The sequence below is a fragment of the Argiope bruennichi genome, chromosome 2, assembly GCF_947563725.1.
Source record: "Argiope bruennichi chromosome 2, qqArgBrue1.1, whole genome shotgun sequence".
NCBI lineage: Eukaryota > Metazoa > Arthropoda > Arachnida > Araneae > Araneidae > Argiope > Argiope bruennichi.
Window position 1 is genome coordinate 43,107,686 of NC_079152.1, and position 22,971 is coordinate 43,130,656.

General features: G+C 27.5%; 1 protein-coding gene across 1 annotated transcript in view; it reads left to right on the plus strand.

Annotated features, from left to right (window-relative positions):
- Positions 1–12,362: 12,362 nt before the first annotated feature.
- Positions 12,363–22,971, plus strand: part of LOC129961646 (Kv channel-interacting protein 4-like) — a 287,185-nt gene continuing 276,576 nt past the window's right edge. Inside the window, exon 1 of the mRNA XM_056075172.1 lies at positions 12,363–12,573. Coding sequence (XP_055931147.1) covers positions 12,448–12,573 — 126 coding nt within the window. The 5' untranslated portion in view covers positions 12,363–12,447. The remainder of the gene's footprint in view (positions 12,574–22,971) is intronic.

A 22,971-nucleotide genomic window follows, 5' to 3' on the forward strand; every position in this document is an offset into this window, starting at 1 on the left:
ATATGTTAATCTCAGATGTTAACGCACTCAAATCAAAAGCAAATTCAACATTTGTATACATATATACAGAACAAGCAAAATCAAAATAAACATTAAAAGAAAAGTGTAATAAAAATAGAAAAATTGAAGTAACTCAAAAGAAACTCAAGGAAGAACAGAAAATAAAATTAAGAGTACCAAATGAGAAACACTAAAGTAAATGCGACATGTTTAAAAATGAGAAAAAGTATATAACATAAATATTGCAAATACGCAATATGCTACAATTCTAGTAGCTCTATGGGAATATATAATAAATTTATCTCAAATGAAAAGATCAAAAGTAAAAAAAATGCAATAAAATCGCATTAGTGCTTCACCAGGGAAATGAAGTTAATGAGGTCCGCATAAAAGAGATTTTAGCATTTTCTGCAGATAGTGATGACCTTATAAAGCCAAGAGACTGCTATTGCTTTTATCCCAAGCACTAAAATAGACCGAAGTCCATGAGATGGTAAAAAATAAATGAAAAAGAATGTGGACATCATCAAAAGAGGAAAAAAAAGCAGGTTTAAAAAAACCCAAAAGACATACTTATTTTTGTCAAAAGTGGACATATATTGGTCGAATATTTAATGCTTATCAAGTTAGGCAATAATGTTTGTAAATTTGCAGTTTAAAAATAATCTCTGTGAAGTGATAAACTTTTGCTTTTATGATTATAAAAAATTAAAACTGTTTCTTTGAAACTTTGCCACAATATCTGTAATTGATTTTAATAGTAGCATATTTAACGAGAAAAAAATGTCTTCTAAATGTAGAACCTTCCACAACATACCTCTTATTCTATTTTTCTAAAGCACTGTTTTTCCCCCCCACAATGTTAATTTTTTGACAAATGATGCAAATATCGATCTGAAAATATCAACTAGAATTTCAGTGAAATTAAGTAAAAATAATAATAAAATGTCTTCCTAACTTTATACTTATTGTTCTAAACTTTCTTAATTAAACTCATTTTAAACTTTCTTAATAGTTTTAACGTTTCTAGTTAAATTTTTTCTCTGAGATAAATTACCTGTTAATGAGAAAAATGTATGTTTCAGCTTTCCTCTCATTCCTATCGGATATGTCTTGTTTCGCATGGATAAACGATCAATTTAAAATAATAAATAATTATCTATTTTTATATACATACTAGTTACATTGTACATATTACAGTAGGATTCGAATGGAAAACTGACAGAAGATTAGTCTTGGAGTTTTATTCTCTAAAAAAAATAAAAAATGAAAAGAAAGATGAAAAAAGAGCGAATTCATTTTACTTCCAGTATATTCATATTCTAAAATCTAATATTTAAAATAAAAATTACAGAAACATTATTGTTAATCAATTATCTCTAATAAGTAATCAATGCACTAACAAAAATACTCAAAAAAAGCACTTAATCATTAAAAGAATGAACTAACTAAAACCGTTTTCTCTTTTAGCTATTATTCAAATCAATATTTAACCAACTAAATAAATTCATTAGAATGATTTAGCTTCTTAGAGCACATTTCTTTCTACTTTCATTCCGCATGCGTAATGTCATAACAGCAGTTTGACCTTTTTTCATTTTTCATTCTGTTCTTTTATCAGTTTTCAATTTGAGCAAGTTTCTGCACATATTTCTTTATTTAAATTAACATAATTCTTATCTGCAATTTCTTGGAGGAGAGGGGGAGGCGGTATAATGTTCTACCTTTAACTTTAATTCGTTGTGACAACTTTTGAATATATAATGTATATTTGCATTTCTGTAAAGCAATATTTCATGATATGCATCCCATGAATTTTTGAGTTTTGTTTTCCGATTTATTGCATTTTATTTTCCATTCTTATGTTTCAATTTTTAAATTCATGTACATTTGTTGCTACGTAAAAAAAATCTAGTGCACAATTAAATTATTTTTTTTAAAAAAAGGAAAATTACAAATGTAAAATACTAAGAATAAGACATTCTAGCTTAAAGAATGGAACATTGCAGCAATTTATTTATGCAGAGAATAGTACATTATAATAATTTACAAGTTATTCAGAATTGATGAAATAGACATTAAATTATCAGAAACCTAATTTGTAAAAATTCTAAAGCGAATCTTTTAAAACACTGGATTTTTCTGAGTTAAATATCAACTGGTAACCAGAAAATATTGTCTTTTCCGTTAACTCTATTTAACATGTAAAAAAGACAAATGTTTATATCAAGATTTATAAATAGAAAATTACTGGAAAAACCATGCTTTCTAGCGAAATGTCTGTTTTACGGAGTGCAAATCACTTTCCAATCATTTAATATCATTTCACAACCACACTTATGTAAAAAAATAATTGGATATACATGTTGCGAAATCGCCTATTATTAATAAATAATAAAAACACGAAAAAAATTATGCACAATAGAAAAATATTCCCAAAATTCGGCCAAAGCATTAAATAATAATAACTCTAACAACAGAGATATCGAGATTAAGAATCTTAAGGACTAAGAATTAATAATAATAATAATAATGAAACACAAAGATAAATATTATACAAACAAATAAAACGAACACAAAATTTCTCGTTAATTAAGATTTTAATAATGTTAAATGATAAATCAAAATAAAGTATGGAGTGAAAACCGTTATAAGAAATAAAAGAAATTAATATTATTAAATATACAAAATAATTTAAATATACGTCCATCCTTGCAAGAATGATTTCATTCTTAATACAATATCATTGGTAAAAGTTTGGTAATAAGTCTTTTAAAATGATCTTTATCAGTTTTTATATTTAGAACTTTATCATTACTATCTTATCCAGGATGGATTTCAATAAATGATTAAAAACCAAACGCCAGACACCATATTATTCTTCAGATGAGAAAAAAAAACATCTCTCACACATATAAATTTGAAAATTTGTCCTATCATTTATATTATTATTGCAATGAATTTAAATAATCTTTTATTTAAATAGTCTTCCAAAAGAGTATTTTGAGTCATTTGTTATAAAAATTGGCAATATTTTATTAAAATGTGTTTAGAATCATTGCAGATACCTTGTTTTTGGATACTAGTGATGATATTCCTAATTAAAAAATGAGAACGATTCAAAACATCTAAGTTAGACATATTAGAGGACTTTATCTACTTATAAAATAAATTCTTTTTGTAAATCATCAACTTGTGCTTGTATGTCTTTATACAGGATTTTATTATTTATTTTGTAATCTAATTTATTAAGATATCTAAAAAAAATTAAATTTAGATTTGTATAGATCTTCAGGCATCTACTATGTTTTATAACTATTTCTATTTTCTCATATACGAAGTTTAGACGAAATAATGTAATCGTCAAAAATTCGATTCATATGTTAGATGTAAATAATATAATTTAGCACAATGTTTTTAATTTCTTTTAGTGTAATATGTTTTGCAGTATTTAAATCTTCTGTAATAACATGCCTATACTATTCAATCAAAGAAATTGTTTTAATGTAACTCGTATAGTTCAGAGCAATGCAACAAAATACATTTATACTTTTTTATAACAATACAAATTATTAATATACTTTTTCATGAATACTAATTATTTTCTAAAGCTTACATTATTTTAGTCCTATTCATGAGAAAGTACTAATGAAATATATGAAATAAAATATATGAAAATTTTAGCATATGCCTGATTTCATTCTTCTCATAATGAAAATAATTATAAACTATATTATTAACATTTATGCGAGAGAATAAAATGCCATTATGTACAGAAAATAAATAATGAATTGAACTAATACAAGAATATTAATCAGATAATCTTTTTTAATTGCATTTTAATATTTTTTTTCTATAAAGTAAATTTTTCCTATCTCCAGATAATAAACCAGCATCACGAAAATATAAATGTAATATCGGGACCTTCTATAAATAATAAAAACCGAATAACCAAAAAAAAAAAAAAAATACAAAATTGTTGAACTCGAATACGTGTTATTTCAGTGCGCCAGTGATCTATTATTAACTGTAAAAGCAAGCCAAATTCTTGTTACTGAAAATTTTATAAGAGTATTAATCATATAAAGCTACAAAGGCTAAATAAAAAATTCTATGCGCCAGATAATTTGAAATATAGCAACACATAGCGTCGTCAACAAAACCCTACAAGTTTATCTAGAAAGTCTGCTCTCTAATATATATATATATATATATATATATATATATATATATATATATATATATATATATATATATATATATATTAGAGAGGGAGAGAATAAATAAAATAATAATAATGCATCAAAGCTAATGAGTATTTATTAAAAATAGAAAGATAATAATTTTTTTACAATGTTTTAAATTTTTTTTGTGAACTTCGCTAAAAATGATTTTTAAATTTTTATTTTTATTATATTTATAACACAATAATCACCAAACTAAATTACAAAAAATACAAAACACCGTATGTAAAATTAGGAAAAATAATTATATGTAATACAGACTTAAACAAAACTCAGTGGATTTTTAGATTTTATATTCTTTAAGAATTAAAGGATTTTAAAAATCAAATATTGAAATCTTGGGCATAAAAGCTAATGAACATTCATTGAAAATAGATAAAATATATTTCTAATTTTTTGCAAAGTTTTAAATTTTTTGCTAACTTTATTAAAATTATTTTTATTATATTTATAACGCAATAATTACAAAACAAAATAATTTCAAAAGATACAAAATATCAAATGTGAAATTAAGAAGAAAATTATATGTAATACAGACTTATACAGAACTGAATGGATTTTTAGATTTTATATTCTTTAAGAACTCAAGAAATTAAAAAACCAGATATCTAGATTGAAGTCTTTTGCCCAAACCAGCTAAGATGAAAGTGAGGAATGCATAAAAAATAAATTACAAAAACTCATACACACAACATAATTAATACACACTGAAAGAAATAATGACTAAATATTGACTAATAACAATGCGTAGTCTTGCAAGGTAACTGAGATTACAATTCAGTTAAACATCACTATCTTTGATGCATTAGTTATAGTAAACCATTTATTACCATTCCATACTTTAAGAAAACTTTTGAAAGAATTAAGATTGAATTAATGTTGAAATGATATACATAAAAGCATTGAATCTTTACTGAACGGAAATTAAAGTCGCCTTTACAGAAATTCCTATTTGATTATGCAAATTCCTAACAATTTCCGTTATCATAATCTTTTGCTGATCGATTTCTATTACAAATTGTTCGATGCGTCTTACGCATCAGAAGATCCATAATTTACAACATCATATCTGATAGTTTATCTATTTTATGAAGTAGTATAATAACCGATAAAATATGATACATTTCAAACATATATTTGCCAGAATTCATTTAGTTTAAGATAGTAGAATAAAGGATAATACTGAAGTGTGCTTTACATGTATTGAACTGAGAATAGATGTAGATTAAAATGCGAAATTAGAATATTCATGCATTATAACTGGGATATGCCTTTTTCATATGTATGCACATGGAGTGTATTGTTATCATCAAACATTCGATCTTGGGATTTTAAATATCGCTTTGAATCTCCTCGGTCCAAAGAAAGCTTGTTTGGAATTATGTCTGTCTATCAATCTGTCTATGGATATGGCAAATCATATGTCTCTTTGTAAAAAATAACTTAAGTGATTTTAAAGTTTAGATATATTAACGTCCCACTGGGAAGCAATACAATGGTTAGTGGACTGCATTCATAATTTCACACTATGGTCAGATGACGATGATGTGAACCATAGCTCTTCTCCAAACTTCTACATCACACCAACGGGAAGACGTTTGATTGAGTTTGAGCCATTTTTACCAACTCCACGGAACTTTAATGGAATCGAGTTAACCTGAAGCCTGGAGAAAATGAGAATTCATCATTTTCCTCCACCATTTTTTTAAAAATTGTTTATTCAGAGGTGAAAATTTCAGTTACTGTTTAATAAACACATATAAGTTTTGTTTCTGACACTTTGATAGACTTCAACTTCAACAAAAACTCTTCGACTTAAAAAAAAATTAGTTTTCTTTTGATATAAATATTTATTTTAGAATTGTGACCTTTTAGAAAATCGAATTAGTTTGTATAAATTCTTCAACGGAGTGTTAAAACTGATTTGTATTTGTTCTAAAGGAAGAAACAAAAATGAAAATTCTTTGCAAGTGGTTATTGTGAGAGCGTGTAATCATTAAATTAACTTGAAAGTAATTTCGGAGAATGAGAAACGTTGTTACATTTTGTGTCAAATGCATGTCTTCTATAAATTGCTGATATACTAAATAGGATAATGTTCTCTCTTTCCTCTTCTTTGTTAAATATTTCTGTAATAAAATCGGTACTTTATTGAAGGTTTAATTGGTGATAGTTTCCATTATAAACTATACATTTACCGAATTCATAATACTCGCGATCTAAATATGTTATATAATCACCCTAACTTATCATCAATTTAATGATAAGACAAGTGAGAGGAGACATTAATCAGTAATAGAAATTTGAAAAACGAATAAGATTGTGAAGAATTTGGTGCGGTAAATTGGGGGGGGGAGGCACATGGATTCCTAAAATAGAATCTTTTTTTATTTTTATCCAAAAAATATTCTCAATAATCCTGATTGTTAACAAAGTTATCAGCATAATTTATATTATTTGAATAATATTTTGAGATATCCCTACATTTTTAGAAATTCACCAGTACCTTTGGGCCATTTCAGAAAAATTTTGATCTTTTTCTTGTCAATATTTTAATTTTATATTATGTTACATTCAAAGCGATTGATATGTCATTTGTGTCTAGTTCTCTACCTACCACATTGAGCAATCTACAGTTATCAAAGTTGGCACATATATGTAATTTAAAACGGAGTTGTACATCTCGAAGCGATTGTTTTGAAATTTTAATTAATTGAAAATTAGATGAATTTTGAGATTTTCCTACGATAACTTCCAAAAATATTACTGCAAAAAAAAAAAACTTTTTTTTCACAGTTTTAAAGTTAAAAAAAATATTCTTTTAATAACAGCGATTTAGTTACTGTACAATATTTTTGGTGAATTATTACTTTTCAACATGTATTAAAATATTTTATAACAATATTTTCATTGTTGTGAATTAAACCAAACTGTTTTCATTTCTTATTATAATAAAGAAGAATTTGTATATGCTTGTGACCTTGTGTGTGTTTCTATCTATCTGTGTGAATGTTGTCGCTCTGTTACCGTTAAAGTATATAATGCAATTTCATAGAATACCTAGTTATTTCATGAAATAACTGATCGTATCCGTTAAAGTGTGTAATATGTTATTAATTTGACACTTTAACTAGTTATTCTATGAAATAACTAGGTGTTCTATAAATGAACTAATAAGAGACAGTTAAAGTACAAAATAAACAATTTATCTAAAAGGAAATTAAACTAATGATTGACAATTAAAATGAGAAAGAAGCAATTTATCTAATTTATGCAGCGCATAAATGGTATTTATGGAAACGTACCATAAAATCATTTGTAACAACAAGGATTACTAAAATGACACTTGGAAGTACAAAGAACATTATTTCTAAAACAAAAACATTTTGTTACGTTATTGTTACAAAATTCTCTCCCTATGGCCTGGAATAGTTCATAAATACAGTAGGGGTGGAAGGTAAATGTATTTGTCGTGCGAGATTATTTATAGATTATTAGTGTAAAATATAGATTATTTTACACTTTAACGGGCTGCAGATCGTTATTTTATAAAATAACTAGTTAAAGCATGAAATACAAGAGAGTTTTACACTTTAACAGACACGATCAGTTATTTCATGGAATAACTAGGTATTCTATGAAATAACGGATTTCATATTTTAACGGTAACAGCTCTACCGGCGAGATTATTTGATTCAGAGCTACCAAATTTGCCACAGGTATATTTAACGCAACTTTGAGTGATTTTTTTGAAATTTTAATTAGAATTTTAATGAATTAAGAATGAAATTACCTTTGGTGTTTTTCCTCAAAAATTTACAAAAAATGATTTTTACACTATTAGGTAGATTCTTATAGAAAGAGTATATACATATATGCGTATAATGCTGTTCTTATGTTATCTTAAATAATTTCGTTTTGATTTTAACCGGTTTGGAATATGTTTTTAGAAATACAGAAATCTCAGATGAATTCGTAAATGAACCATCTAGATCAAAGGGGATGGAAATGGTGGGAATTGAAATATTAATTTTGCTATAATTTCAATAAAAATGAAGATAGAGAAATAAATGAAATTAGCCAAATTATAGTCTCATCAAGGCGAACATCTTTTGTATTTAAAGTTTTTTAAACCAATATCTTAAAAGTTAGGGGCTAAAAAGTGATTTTCAAGCCCTAATTTTGCCCGAAATTGGATTAATGAAATATTAACTTAGATGAAGAGAAATCTACCTTTCTCTTCCATCTCGCCGAGAGAAATTTTTCAAAAATCTCTTTTCAACTATGGCAATTTAGTTGCTGTAAATTTTTTTAATTTATTAACTTTTAACATATTTTTTAAGTATATTTCTCGGCAAAATTTTTATTATTGTGAATGAAACCCAAATCTTTTTAATTGTTTAATAAAATTTTTAATCGCGTGATTTCTTTCTGTTGTTGACCGCTAAAGTCTATATCTATGTAGTTTACAGGATGAATAAAAATGTGAAATTTGCCACTGAATACCACTCAATTTAGAAGACAGATGCACCTGACATTTTCGTTTTTAACAGTACTATGATGTAATGGGAAAGAAAAGTGCTCATACAAAATAAATAGAGCTTATGCAAAACAATGTAACACGGCTTTAATGCTGAAGGAATAATGGACATGAAATAATGCTTAAGCAATCTAATTTAAATTAAATGTAACTAATATCTCCAGTGAGCCAACCGGTAGCTAAAGGCGACTAGCTATTACATAAAATATTTAATCGCGTGATATCTTTCCTTTGTTTAAAATTAAGGTAAATGAAGAGTAGTTAATATTCGCATAGTTTACAACTCTATTATTAGCAGAATAAGTAGGTTACAATATAAAGGATACTTTTAATACATATTTTTCATTTCGCTATATTTATAATTAAGGTTCAACTTAATAATCAAGAAGGTAAATGAATAATAGTTAATTTCCGCATAGTTTACAGCTCTATTATTAGCAGAATAAGTAGGTTACAATATAAAGGATACTTTTAATGTACATTTTTATTTTGCTATATTTATAATTAAGGTTCAACTTAATTATCAAGAAATTGTGAGAATATCTTAAAGTGCGCCACTGTTGCCTTTTTCTGTCATTTGATTGGATGTTTAAAAATATATATGGGAAATTAGGGAAATGCATAGCGCAATCAAAGGAAGGATGTAAGGTTTCTAATGCATAAGAGATTTATCTCACAAAATTTGAAGTTTAAAGATATATTTGTTGAGAAATCCAATATTTAATTCAAATTCTAGCAATCAATAATCCCTTCGCAGCAACTGGTCACCAAAGGCGACTTATTATGAATAATAACGGGGAGTAGTTATAATAATATTCGATTAATAATCTCCACCAATAGTAAAGGGGAATGTATGAGAGTCTGTGTGTTGGCTCTCTACAGGTTAGACCGATAGACTAACATTACCAAATTCGGTATAAATATTCATCAAGAATTTAATTAGAATTTTAATTAATTAAAAATTAAGTGAAATGTAGGAAGTTTTTTAATAATCTCGAAAATATTACAGTCCAAAAATAATATTAACAACATTTTAAAATGCACACACACACACACACACACACACACACACACACACACACACACACACACACACACACACACACACACACACACACACACACACACACACACACACACACACACACACACACACACACACACACTTCTTTAGGAATATTTTTTTGCCTAATTTTGAACACTAGATAACATTATGAATCTACCTTAGTTTAGTTGTAATAATGCCCCGTTTTAAAGCAACACAAAGGCTATTTTGGGACAAACCTCGTCATTTTGAGCCACATTCAGATGACGAAGACGTCATCTGATATCCCCCACACGAGATGCGCTTATACGAAGGTTCTTTAATGGAATCAGATTCGAGCCCTCCGCCCACGAAGTTGAGATCTTGCCTCCAGGCCATTGCGGTCTTTATGAACACTTTACTGAATGTATTGTGAGAAAATGTATTTTTCACGAGTTTGCCGTCCTATTGACATCAAACTTTGGTACGAAACTAAAGTTGCAGTGGCAAGATCACATGCCGAATTTAATTGATGTAAGCCATTGTATTTATAATTTATTTCGTTTACATACATGCGAAAATGTAGATTGACAGATGGTCAACTGTTTTATAGATTTAGTTCAAAATCTGGTTAATATCTATATTTTAGATGCAAAATTTTTATACTAAATCATATTTATCTAGCTCGTTGGATTTTGTGCTGATCGAATTCTCTTGTTCTCGAATGAACAGACAGACAGAATTCATGTGAATGTATTTTGTTCAAGATTTGATAAAAATTTACAAACTAAATTTACAAATAAAAATTTACAAACCGTTTTTGAGCTATCGTGTTCACAGACAGTAGAAAAAATGTCAAAAATAAGTTTTTTTGAATTCTGAGAAATCTGAAACACGAAGATTCACCAAAATCCCGAATTTGAATTTTTTTTGGCATTTATAATACTTTATCTATACTTTGTACATGATAAAGTAAAAAAGGAAGTTTCTACTTACTTTTCATTTGAAATTAATTTCTTTTTTCATTCAGTTCTAATTTAAAGGTTTATATTATATATTAATAAAAAATAATGGCAACGTTTCTTTATATGTCCAGTGAGTTACCCATTTATATGAAGAAAAAAGTGCTATGTGGATTTATTTTATAATTCGGAAACAGGAGACTGTATCCCACCAAAGAAATGTGATTTTTTGTTGGCATGATGTACTTGGTTTCAGATGTTGCGAGTCAAGTATCATTCTGATGCTGCGGTGTGAAGTTTAGAAATAGAGTGGCCAGTTAACACGTCTCTTCTTCATTTGAGCACGGCGCAAGAGGCTGGTTCTAAAATATTTGCAGTAAGACTTTAAAATGTGGTATAGCAGTTTCTAAAGTAGTTTCAGAAAGTTATTTTTTTGAAAGTCGCTGGAAAAAATTTCTGAAACAATGCCTTATCCGATGATTAATAGCGATATATGAACTTATCAAAGATTTATTGCGTTAATGTTGATAAAAGAAAGTTATATAAACATGCAAGTAAAATATGAAATATTTTTATAACATGAAATATGGAATAGACCAGAAATTTTCATGCAGAAGACAATAAAAGAATTTCAGTGCCTTATTTTATAAGATTTTTCTATATTATTAAGCAAAAACAATTAGGACTATTCTGGATTTGAAGCCTTTCTCTCAAATTTTAAAAATAAGTATATTTAATTATTCTTTTCGTCTATAATTAATGCTGCTTTGGACATTTTAAATTTCGCACTTTTATGTATTTTTTTTTCTTTTAAGAAGATTTTTTCATTTCCACTCAGCGACATACACGCACTAGAGAATAAACCACTTCAAAAGTTAAAAAAAAATTCAAAACGAATTTTTTAATGACTTGACACTGACTTAAAAAAATTCATTACTAATTTTTTAAAAAAAATTCGCCCTTTGAAACTGTTTCGTGACACTTATATTAAATATGAAACATTCCAGTCAAGTTTGAAATTTGTCAGTACTTTATGAGATATTTTTTCGCGATTTGATGTAAAGTTTTAAAAATAGCATTGAATCAAGATCCGGCTTAGAAAAATGTAGAATGTAGAAACATGTCAAAATGCTCCTCATTTCATTAACATTTCAGCAGCTTTAGCTGAACAAAAAAAAATTTTTTTTTATGAAAAAAAATTCAGAGTAACATTTTTTGTACGATTGATTTCATGCCGATAAAAATGCGAGAATAAAATAAATTTAAAACTATTTGTTTGTGAACTTCACGCGCATCTAAATATCGATCAGCAGATTAAACTATAGTCTAAGTTTCCCAAATATGAAAAATTGAGAAATTATCGATCCTTGCATCATGTAACGAAATTGCGACCATCCTCCAGGGACATTGGCGCAATTCTGTCTCATTTTGGCGACTGTTCCACTATCCGGCAACCTACATAAACTATTCCCTGACATCGTGGCGTGTTTTGGCCGGAACACGCGACTCTGAAGCCGGACTGTTCGGACACTAACAGCTGAGTGCCGGATTGAATGCGTTCACTGTCTTCCGGCATACCTTCTGGTGACAGATTCTCAGTTTACCGGACTATCCGTCAGACGAACTGGACAGTTGGGAACTGAGGGGTCTGCGTAACTGTCCGGCAGTTGGCCGTCTATGGAGGGCGGCCACCACGTGCGGCACAGGTCGTTGCCGCCACCGCTTCATAGTTTGGAGGAGCTTTGCAGAAAAACCAAGTTCTCAAGAAAAGAGATCCAACTCATGTATCGGGCTTTTAAACAGGTGAGGAAGATTTGATCAACATTTTTAAGTAGTTTTAGGAATGTTGTCTTTCGTTTCTGTGAAATTTATGTTTGATTTTACAAAGTTATTTTATTAAAACTTTTATAAAAATCAAATGTAAAGTAATTTTGTAACTTGCTGTGTTATAGTGAAAATTTTTATATTCGAAGTCTGAGTTTATATTTTTTATCAGTATTGTATTCAATAGAGTATTTATTTTTACATTAAAATGTACATTAAATAAAGGTTTACTGATGTAAATGGTAAAATAAACCAAGCATTTACAGTTTAACCCTTTAAAGGACCATTTTTTTCTAGTCATATTATATTAAAATATTTTTAGGCTTGAAATTAGAATAAGAAAAGGGATTCATTTAACTTATTTGATAAATTTAATTTGATTAATTAATTAATTTGGTTAATTTATAATTAAGTAACAAATCAAGACACATCATTTTGTGTAAGATAAAGAACTGAAGCATCTAAATTTCTGTCTTTCTAAAAACATTTGTCAGAACTTATGCCAACCTACATAAATTCATACAAAGATCGATAAGTTTGGTGGGAAGCATACTTCCCACGGCCCTAGAAAGTGTTAAAACGGTGTGCCAAAAATATTTTACAAAATATGACAGTTAGAACTGGGAACTCTAAAGAACCTTATAGTTCGGAATTTTCCAGCAATATATTTATTGATTCAAGCAGGCGAAAATATAATTTTCTACATCATTTTGAGCATTTTTTTCTATTGGAAGTACATGTCTGACACTTTAACAGTTCAGAAATGAACAATTGAACTATAATTAGAGTAGATTTATGTAAATCTAAAAACGTGATGAATATTCTTATATTACCTTATAAAATAATATTACGACAATTCTTTTCAATTTTCAATTTTTGTAGTTTTAATCATATTTATAATTATTTTGTTTCATCGGTTTTTTTCCTCTTTCAAAAAACGATTTTTTTGCATTAGAAAAAGAGAAAAGAAATATTTTGCTTATAAGTTCATAGAATAAGTTTAAGAAATTATCAGTTTAGTGATAAATTAATATAAAAGCAATCCCCAGGCTTTACTTACTTTGTGGGTAGCTTTCAAGTTTTCTAGACAGGAAATTATTTAATTAGCAATTCATTTTAAACACCATTTTCTTGATTTTTATTGAGAATGGCTAGTAATATCTTTCGTAATTAACTGGCTTCATTAATTAAGCCATTTTAATTGGAAACTGGGATAGTAACATTCTTATAATTATTCTTAGCATTTAAAGTAATTTGGACGAAACATGATGTTAACATGCTCATAATCTATTCAAATTTGACAATTTATTGCGCAGTAACAACATAAGAAATTTCATTCTCACTTCATCTTTCTATTTATCTATATATGGTACATATATATGTGTGTGTCTGGGTTACTGTTACTGTCCAATACCTGGCAAATATCGATATTTCCAGGCGAATATCATAATTCTCATAATGGCTCGTTGGCATGTGTAGGTATTCTATAACCCTTTGCAGCCGAAAGTCTTCCTCTCAGCCCAAAATCAAGACGTCACATCATTTTGATATTTTATTTAGTAATTTTTTTTAATTTTTTGTTAAAAACAATTAAGAATGTTAAAAGATGTAGATTCATTTTTCAGGGAATCTTAAATTAAAGCCGTTACATGTATTTATTTTTCGGTGTAATAAACATGTCCATGTATTAAGTGAACAATTATGCATCGAATTATCTTTCCAATTGTAAAGGGTTAATTTTAGTCTTTTGCTACTATGTATATATTAAGTGATTATATAATCTTCACTTTAAATTAATAGAATAATTTAGAATAATTAATAGAATAACCGATTTCTGATCTTACATTACATTTTGTCACATTCACATTTTTTTGCAATAAAATTATATAAATAATAATATTAAAAATAGATTAATTATCTGGAGATTGAAAATTTAATGCAGTATTAACTGTTAATAGTTGTGTATCTTAATTAAATTAATTAAATAACTGTGTCTAATGTCCTCTCGCCTTACTCATATACTTACATTACACCAACGAAAAGAATTGAATATATTATATATTTCTTCTCTTTGACATATTAGCAATAAATTTTCAAACCGATTGTGATGTTGGTAAAAAAATCGAATGTCAAATCACTTTCATAGCGCTTCTAACGCTTTTGAGTTTTGATATGGACAAATAGACGGACTGACAGCTTTTTTTTTATACATTTTGATCAAATTTAGCACTTATCTATAATTTTGACGTAAGGATCAAATGATCAACTTTTGTCTATGGTACTTAATACAATACTGAGCCATTGTGGTCAAGAGTACTTTTGCTTACGGATAGAAAGAGGAACAAGGTTCCCGTTGCTGTAATTTTAAACAAAATTTGATACATGTTTTATATATTTGTGTTAGAATCATATAAAAAATTTCATTCTGTTTATTCTTGAATTATTTTTTTCACACACGAATCCAATCCGTCAACGAATATGCAGTCATATAGACATTATTCCAAAAATGTGCTAATATGTTTTGAAAGGGAAAAAATGGAGACAACCTAATATATAGAGTCTAAATGTTTTTGAAAACCATTTCATTTTATATATTCTTTTTATTATCCGTACTGAATAAAACAAAAACATCCTTCTCAAAAAGAGAAAAGCGATCATGATAATATGAACATTGTAATGAGTTTTCATATTCTAATATCTTTACACAAAAGAACAGTTCTAATTTATTTCTTAAAGCTATTATCAACTATATAATAAGATTCCGGATAAAATTTTTATGTCTTTTGTTCATGGAAAAATTATCTTTATAATGAACTTTTAAAAAACTTCTTTAAAATCTTGTTTATTCTTCAGATTCTGTGAACAAAATTGCAGCTTAACTATACTTCCAAACGACTTTTATGAACTTTAGAAACCTCAATTTAATCATATATTCATTTATGTTAATACTTTTTAAAGAATTATGCAAAGTTGTTTATTTAAACAGTCTAAGTGTTAACAATGAAATGTTCTTACTATTCGAATAAGAATGCAATTGCATTCAACATTAATTTCTATCTTCATCGCCATTTGGAAGCAAGTAGTAACATTTTGAACCAACTTTTAAGTAACTGGAACCACAAAACAATTGCTAAAATAAAGAAACATTTTTAACACAATTATAAAGAAAATTAGTTTACTTAAATATTCAGTTATCTATGTTCAATCATTTTAATTTCAAATTATTAAATATCTTTGGCTTAACCTTGATAGTCACTTGTGCAACACTATGTATGAGCGAAAAAAAAAAGATTTGAATTATTGAAAAATTAATTAATTTATTAATTATATTATAAAAATATTATATACCTGAATTATTATCATTAAAAGTTAATAAATTCTTTCTTGTGCTTCATTGCATTTATAAAAAACAACCTTATAAATTAGAAAAAAAATTATTTAGTGGATTGAATTTTTATAAGAATACAATAATTTAAATACTGTTGTTTTATTTATATAGATTAAATTAAATGAGACTAGTCAAAAGGTAATAAGCATAAATGATAGAATACACAGTTTAGTAATCCAAGTACGTGTAAATTAAAATTAACTTGATGATTTCTATTTCTTTCCTACAATTTACAATTTTTCTTTAAATAGTTTTTCTTCAAAGAAAGAGAAGACGTATACATTAAATATTAAAGTAGTATTTAATTATCTAATAAATTATAGAATTCAAGAGTAGGAATTAAGAAATATACATATAATTTAAGAATAATAATCTAAAAAATTGGTTCTTTTATTATAACAGATTAAAGTATATTCAAGGTAGAAATGCACCGCCTTAAGAATGAAGCTGCTTAAAATTAAAGATTTTAATAAATATAAATAATTAGGAAATGCATATGCAGTTTTAAAAATAAGTATCAAAGATATTTTACCTTTTTCGTAGTGATTTAAATTCCTAAAAACAAATCCAAGTTCCTGCCTTCTCTTACTCTTGCGTAAATATGCAAAGGGTGATTTGTTTTTAAGAATTACTGAATGTTTTCTTTTGATGTAATGGTTATGAAATTATCGATGGGTAAAAAAAAAAGAAAGAAAATTTTTATATACTAAGAAACACATATGTTTCATATCATGAGCCTGAATCCCTACTTTTGTGTAAAAATGTAGGCAATCATGACTTAATATTTAATTTCCAAACCACTGAAGCTAAGCATATAATTTCATTAGGAAAAATGCTCAACATGATGAAATGAATAATTTATTTTTCAATAAATAAATATTTTCCCGATTTTCCAATAGTTTAGACGATTTCAGATCATTTGAATGACTATGTAAAGATAGATCCACTATCAAATGTACAGCACTTCCTAGAAACGACTATTTATTAGCCTAAAATAAAAAAAAAAAAAGATAAAACTTCATAACTCGGTCAGAGTTATGAATTGATTGGAAATTAAAAGTTCTACAAATTATATGCAGAAAAATATTATTTTTATAAGTTTAAACACTAATGTGTCAAGAATCTTTTAATAAATATGACTAATAAGACCAAAATAATGCGTAAACATTTAGACATGGGTATTTTTTCAGCAGCATATTTATTGATTCATACACAGCTTAAAATAACATTTTTATGCGATTTAAAACTTTTTCCCAGCTTGAAGCATATGTATATATTTAACGAGTTAGAAATTAGCTGTGGTAACATGATTAGAATAGAAAACATGACAATTTCAAATCATGATTAATTTTTTTTATTACTTTATAAAACAAAATTGAGCAAAAATTCATTTTATATTTCATAATTTTTGGGTCTTTTAATAATATTTTTAACTATTCATTTTCGTTTCTCAGTTTCTTTCTAGTTTCTTCCTCTTCTCAAAAAAATATTAAAAGAAATATTTTGTGCCTTTATTTACTTGTATGTTATCTTCTGTAAAGCTGCTGTTGTATATTTGTCATGACAATGTACTTAATTCAACCTGAGTGATAAAAATATATGCACAGACAACAAGTTTTATTTTGAAGGTATCTTTTACGTTTTCAAAATTACAAATCAGTGGACAGATAATTCATTTAAAGATCTCTTGACTTAGAAAGGAAACGGGATTAAAATCTAAGCATATAACATAAAATTATTGAAAGTCCTATCTTCTTTACCATTTAACCACGGTTCATAAGGGTTTATCCGTCCCATAAATGCTCTCGTTGTGCCTCAGAGTAAGATGTTAATTTAACGAGGTTAAACAAAGCAAAATTACAAATCTTGTAATGTTGGAAGACATAAAATTCGCAAACAAGCAATAACAAAAATAAATATAAACACCTGTAGCTATTTGTTAATTTCCAAGACAGGTTTTACAGACAAATAAATGTCTCAAATAACATCTCAAAGTATGATAAACTGTAGTTATTGCAAAAATAACACTAATATACCTAAGCATAATAGCGTGCAGTGTATCAAGTAGCATTGATTAAAATATCAAGCAATAATGAAATATATCGAACATATTTTTCCTTACTATTGGCTTTTAAGAATGTACAATTTCTGAAAGATAATCCCTAATAAGTGATACCTGAATTTTAATTTAAATATTTTGATACATAAAATATTGTTTATAGTTTATTTTTATTCATTTTTATATATGCGTTTGTTATTACTAAAATTTGAAAATCTAACATTTGAAATTATAGTTTGCTAAAAATTACTGAAACCTTTAATTAAATACTGAGCTTATTTTTGCATCATACAAAATACAATACTCAGTTATTGTAATCGCCCCGATACTTTCTCCGATACTCCCTAATGAAGCGGTTCTCTTCCCACTTCAAATCATGGATTTTGGACAAGGTCTTGAACTCCATGAGATCTTGGAGTTTTATTTCCAGAGTTGCTCACATAAGAGACTTTCGTAATCTTGCAATAAATAAATAAATATGTAGTTTGAATAGCATTTTTGGACCTGAATGAAACTAAAATATGGCACAGAACTACAATTTTAATAAAAAAACTCAGATACGAAATCTAACTTATTTAAGCGTCTAGTTTTTGAACTATTACGTTTGCAGTCATCTGAAAGTACAGAAAGATAGACATTATTTACTTCAAAATTTGATAGTATAGATTCTATACTATCAAATTTTGAAGTAAATAATGTCTATAGAATGATCCTTTCTATACTATAGAATGATCCTTTAATGAATTTACTTCACATTTGTTACAGATCTCTGTTTTCAATAACAAATTTAAACCCATTTTTCAACTAAATCTTTATATTTTGTTGTATTATGTTTGCAGGTTATTCGTACAGGCAAACATACTTTTTTTGAATAGATTTCGTTCAAAATTGACAGAAATCTCGGAATTTGGTGCAAAGTAATCGGTACTAATTTCATCCGTCTCTCTCAAAGTACATTTTTTTATCGTGTTCTGACAGACAGATAGACATAATTCCAAAAAAATTCCGTTTTCAGACTCAGGAAGATTTGAAACGTGTAAATTTCTCAAACCGAAGTCCGAATTTTTTGAGGGTTACTATATCTTCTGTATGCATACTTCGCTTTCGAAAAAGGTAATAAAGTGCCGTTACCTGATATCAAGTGTGTCGGATTTCTTGCCCCATACGCCCACGGGACGGTTTCCGTGGCAATATTCTTGGGAAAGCATTCTACACTCTTATACATACCCTATTTTGGGAAGAAAACAAACTTTTGGGATGTTTTCTATGCATAGTTTAGCATGCTTTATGGTGTTGATACTATTTGACAATGTGTTCATTCAAATCGATCAAAAGTGGTTGGATATCTGGTTTTCCATAAATCTAAGGCGCTAAAAGTCAAAAGTTCACAATTTTATCTAAGCTGAACTATGTATAACATTGGAAAGAGAAATATTTCTTTAAAAAGTTCAGCTTAGTTATATTAACATCCCGTTTGTAAAATGAACTACTGAGGGTCAAACTTATAACTCCTGTCATGTGATGAAGACGATACCTGGTTAGAAACTCTCTAGAAAAAACTTTTTCTTTATACCAAAGGGAGAATGTCCACAATGGCAGATTTAACATTCACTATACCGGCAAACAAGACGGAAATTTATTGAAATTGGGTTCCGAACTAATCTTTCTCACAACTTTACTAAAATGTGCCAATGCCTCTGAAAACTTAAGTTGTTGAGAAGACATTTAACTGCCTTAAATTATGTAGCAAAAGTTATTAAATAATTCATTTTCAGTGTTAGAAAATAATTCAGATACCTTTCGTTAAAATGACATGGTATTCCATTTTCGTTTTCAACATCTCTCTAAAATATATATCTTTATTCCTAAATTATACAAATGTTTTATATGTCAGAACTTAAAAATTATGAGTGATTGTTAAGGTGAACTGAGGAGAGTATATGTTTTATACAGCATGCTGAAATAAAAACCTGAAACTGAAATACCTGTGGCTTTGAAAACGTTTTAAGACGAAACTTTTCTATTTTTGATTTTATAATTAATTGACGAAAAGAAGAATTTGTTAAACTTTCAATTGTGATATTAATTATACTGTTCTATGATTTAGATCGTGCAGTAAACAATAATTAAAAATAGGACTTGGATATTAATATAAACTTTTTCAGTTTATTGTTTCGTCGCCTTATTTATTGAATCACATAATTAAATAAAATCACACGAAATGGCATCTGAAAATTTTAGTTTTAGTTTCTTGAAAATAATTTACAAGAAAACTGTGTATTGCAAGAAATCTTGACAGATCTTCTGATAAATGTCGGATGAATTTTGTATCACACAGCATGAAAGTTTATTACTTATGAATATTTATTTAAACCCAGCAATTCATAAAATATTTTTTTTTTGTTAAATGTTCAAATCAAAACCTCTCAACCCTTTATTTGGAACGGTTTAGGAGAAACAATTTTTTTTTCATTAGATCTTATGAAAGATTTAAAACTTCAAATACTTTACATAAGTATTCACTGACTTCGTATAGAGAGTTCTAGGTAAAAATTCAAACACATTTTTAAAAACCAATTAAATAGTTAAAAATATCTTACCTTACGCTTAACTATATACTTAAATATATTATATAAATTCTTACTTAATACATGAAATTAAAATTAGTTAATACAACTTTTCACCATTTGCTAATCAAACGGTTAATTCATTCACAAACTTAGTGCAAAATAGAGATAAATAAGTTCGATTATTTTTTAAATTAGACAGATCTATATAAAGCAAATAGAGCGAGTTTATTAAGATTCTTTATATTTATATATATATAAACTGAAGAATAAGTGGAAGAGAATTTACCGGATGAGTAAGCATGTTTCCGGGTTGGTGGATCTAGCAATGGTAGGGTGTCGAAGTTCCTCCACTCCACTGAGGGGAAAATCTACGGGAGAATTGGATCGTGACCGGTGATGACCATTAGATATTTACCCTCTAATTCTGCATGGGCTATCGATACTGGTCAATAAGATCACCTTGAATGTCTGGTCGAATAAGAACTACTTCATTTTGAATATGAAATTGCAGAAGTATCTCCCAGAAGTTTAGTCCCACTGTTTTCAGAAATATGGTGATTTGCAATTATAATAGAACAATTGTGAATAAAATTACCAAGTATAATTTGATTTTTAAATCAGAAAGCACTTTTTTTAATAAACCAGTTGCAGTGGTCTTCCCGAAACTTTGATGCACTATTCGATAAAGGCGTTATGCCCCTTCCATCCGCATAAAAGAGGCGACCTTTGGTAACTTTCTAAATGCTCTGCTCAGGTTTCTATTTTTACTTCTGCTTTTACTTCTTGTATTACTTCTACTCAGGTTTTCATTTTTAGACTCTCATATATGACACTTACCTGCTTCTTAAAATAGCAAGGTAAACTGTTGCTCGTGGATTTAATTGCATATATTGGCGAACAATTGTTAAGAAATATAGATCTTTGGCGCGAATTTTGAGTACGAGATTTGGATCTTTATTTTTTGTATTTAAATGAGGCATGCGGTTATTACACAAGTATAACAAAATCGAGTATCTATTTTGGCCATCTTTTTTCGGGCGATTAAAATTAAAATTTGCCATAAAATTACAATTATAGTCATTAGTTCATATACCATTCAGTTAAGTCATTTTATCTTCGTGTTATTCTGTTTACATACAGGCAAACGTATAGCCTTACAAATGGTAAACATTTTGTTGGATTTGATTTCAAATTTGACGCAGATTTGCATTTCAAGCTCTAAACTTTAATACCAAGTTTTATCTATATGCTTCATATCTATCTTCATATCTTATCTACATGCTTCAAGTTTTATCTTTATGCTTTTGCGGTTTTTGTGTTCACTTCTATTAGAGCAGTAAAACCTGCCAAGGGATAGATTTTTTTTCAAAATTGAATAAAATCCACACATTTATTTTAATTTCGAACATACCAAATTTCTTCCGTCCAATTAAATGGGTTTTTGAGTGATCATGTTCTGACAGGTAGACGTAATTTCCCGAAAGTAAGTCTTTCGTACTCAGAAAGGTCTGAAACGTGGAGAGTCGCAAAATATCGAGTTCGAATGTTTTGATGATTATAATACTTTCTCTTTATAGACATACGTTTATTAAGAATTAGAAATAAGTCTCTTAAATTATATGAAGGAAAGCATCAATTTTTATTGAGAAATGCATATATACAAAAAAAAAAATTCTCAGAAATTTAACCGTGATATAGTTTTTGTTATTGTTTGAATATCGATTATTTTGGAAGAAAGAGAAAATATCTTGCATAAAAAGTTACACTCTGAAATGAATAAAAAAGGATGGCAAAGTTGTATTGGTAACACATCATCGCCTATAACTATAGAATTATATGATTAGTTCTAGAAACAATAAAATAAGGAAAGAATTATACTGAATTATAAATTTCTTAAGATGTTTGAAATGGATTTTATTCTTAAAATGTTCTGACAAAAACACAGACAAACCTTACATTTTATTTTGTATAAATCTTTCTAGCAATTAAAAAATGAATTCGAATTCCATTTACATTTCCACTAGATTCCGTAAAAGACAAATCTACTAATGCTCAAAAAAATCTATAACAAAATCGCTTCTTTCACAAACGACTTATAAATAATACAAGCGATTAATAAATAATATGAATTTGATTAATTTTTAACGAATGTATTGCATTTGAAGTAATAAAAGAAATCTACACTTGATACCATGCGTTTAACATGAATAATTAATTACTTTCTAGATTCCTTCATTAGGTTTTTTTCTGGATAATTTATACAAGCATTAAAAAATGACTCTTATAAATAATTAACTGAAATTTCAAGGCTTTCGATTATGCATATACATCTATCTACATGCCATATTTCTTCAATATTA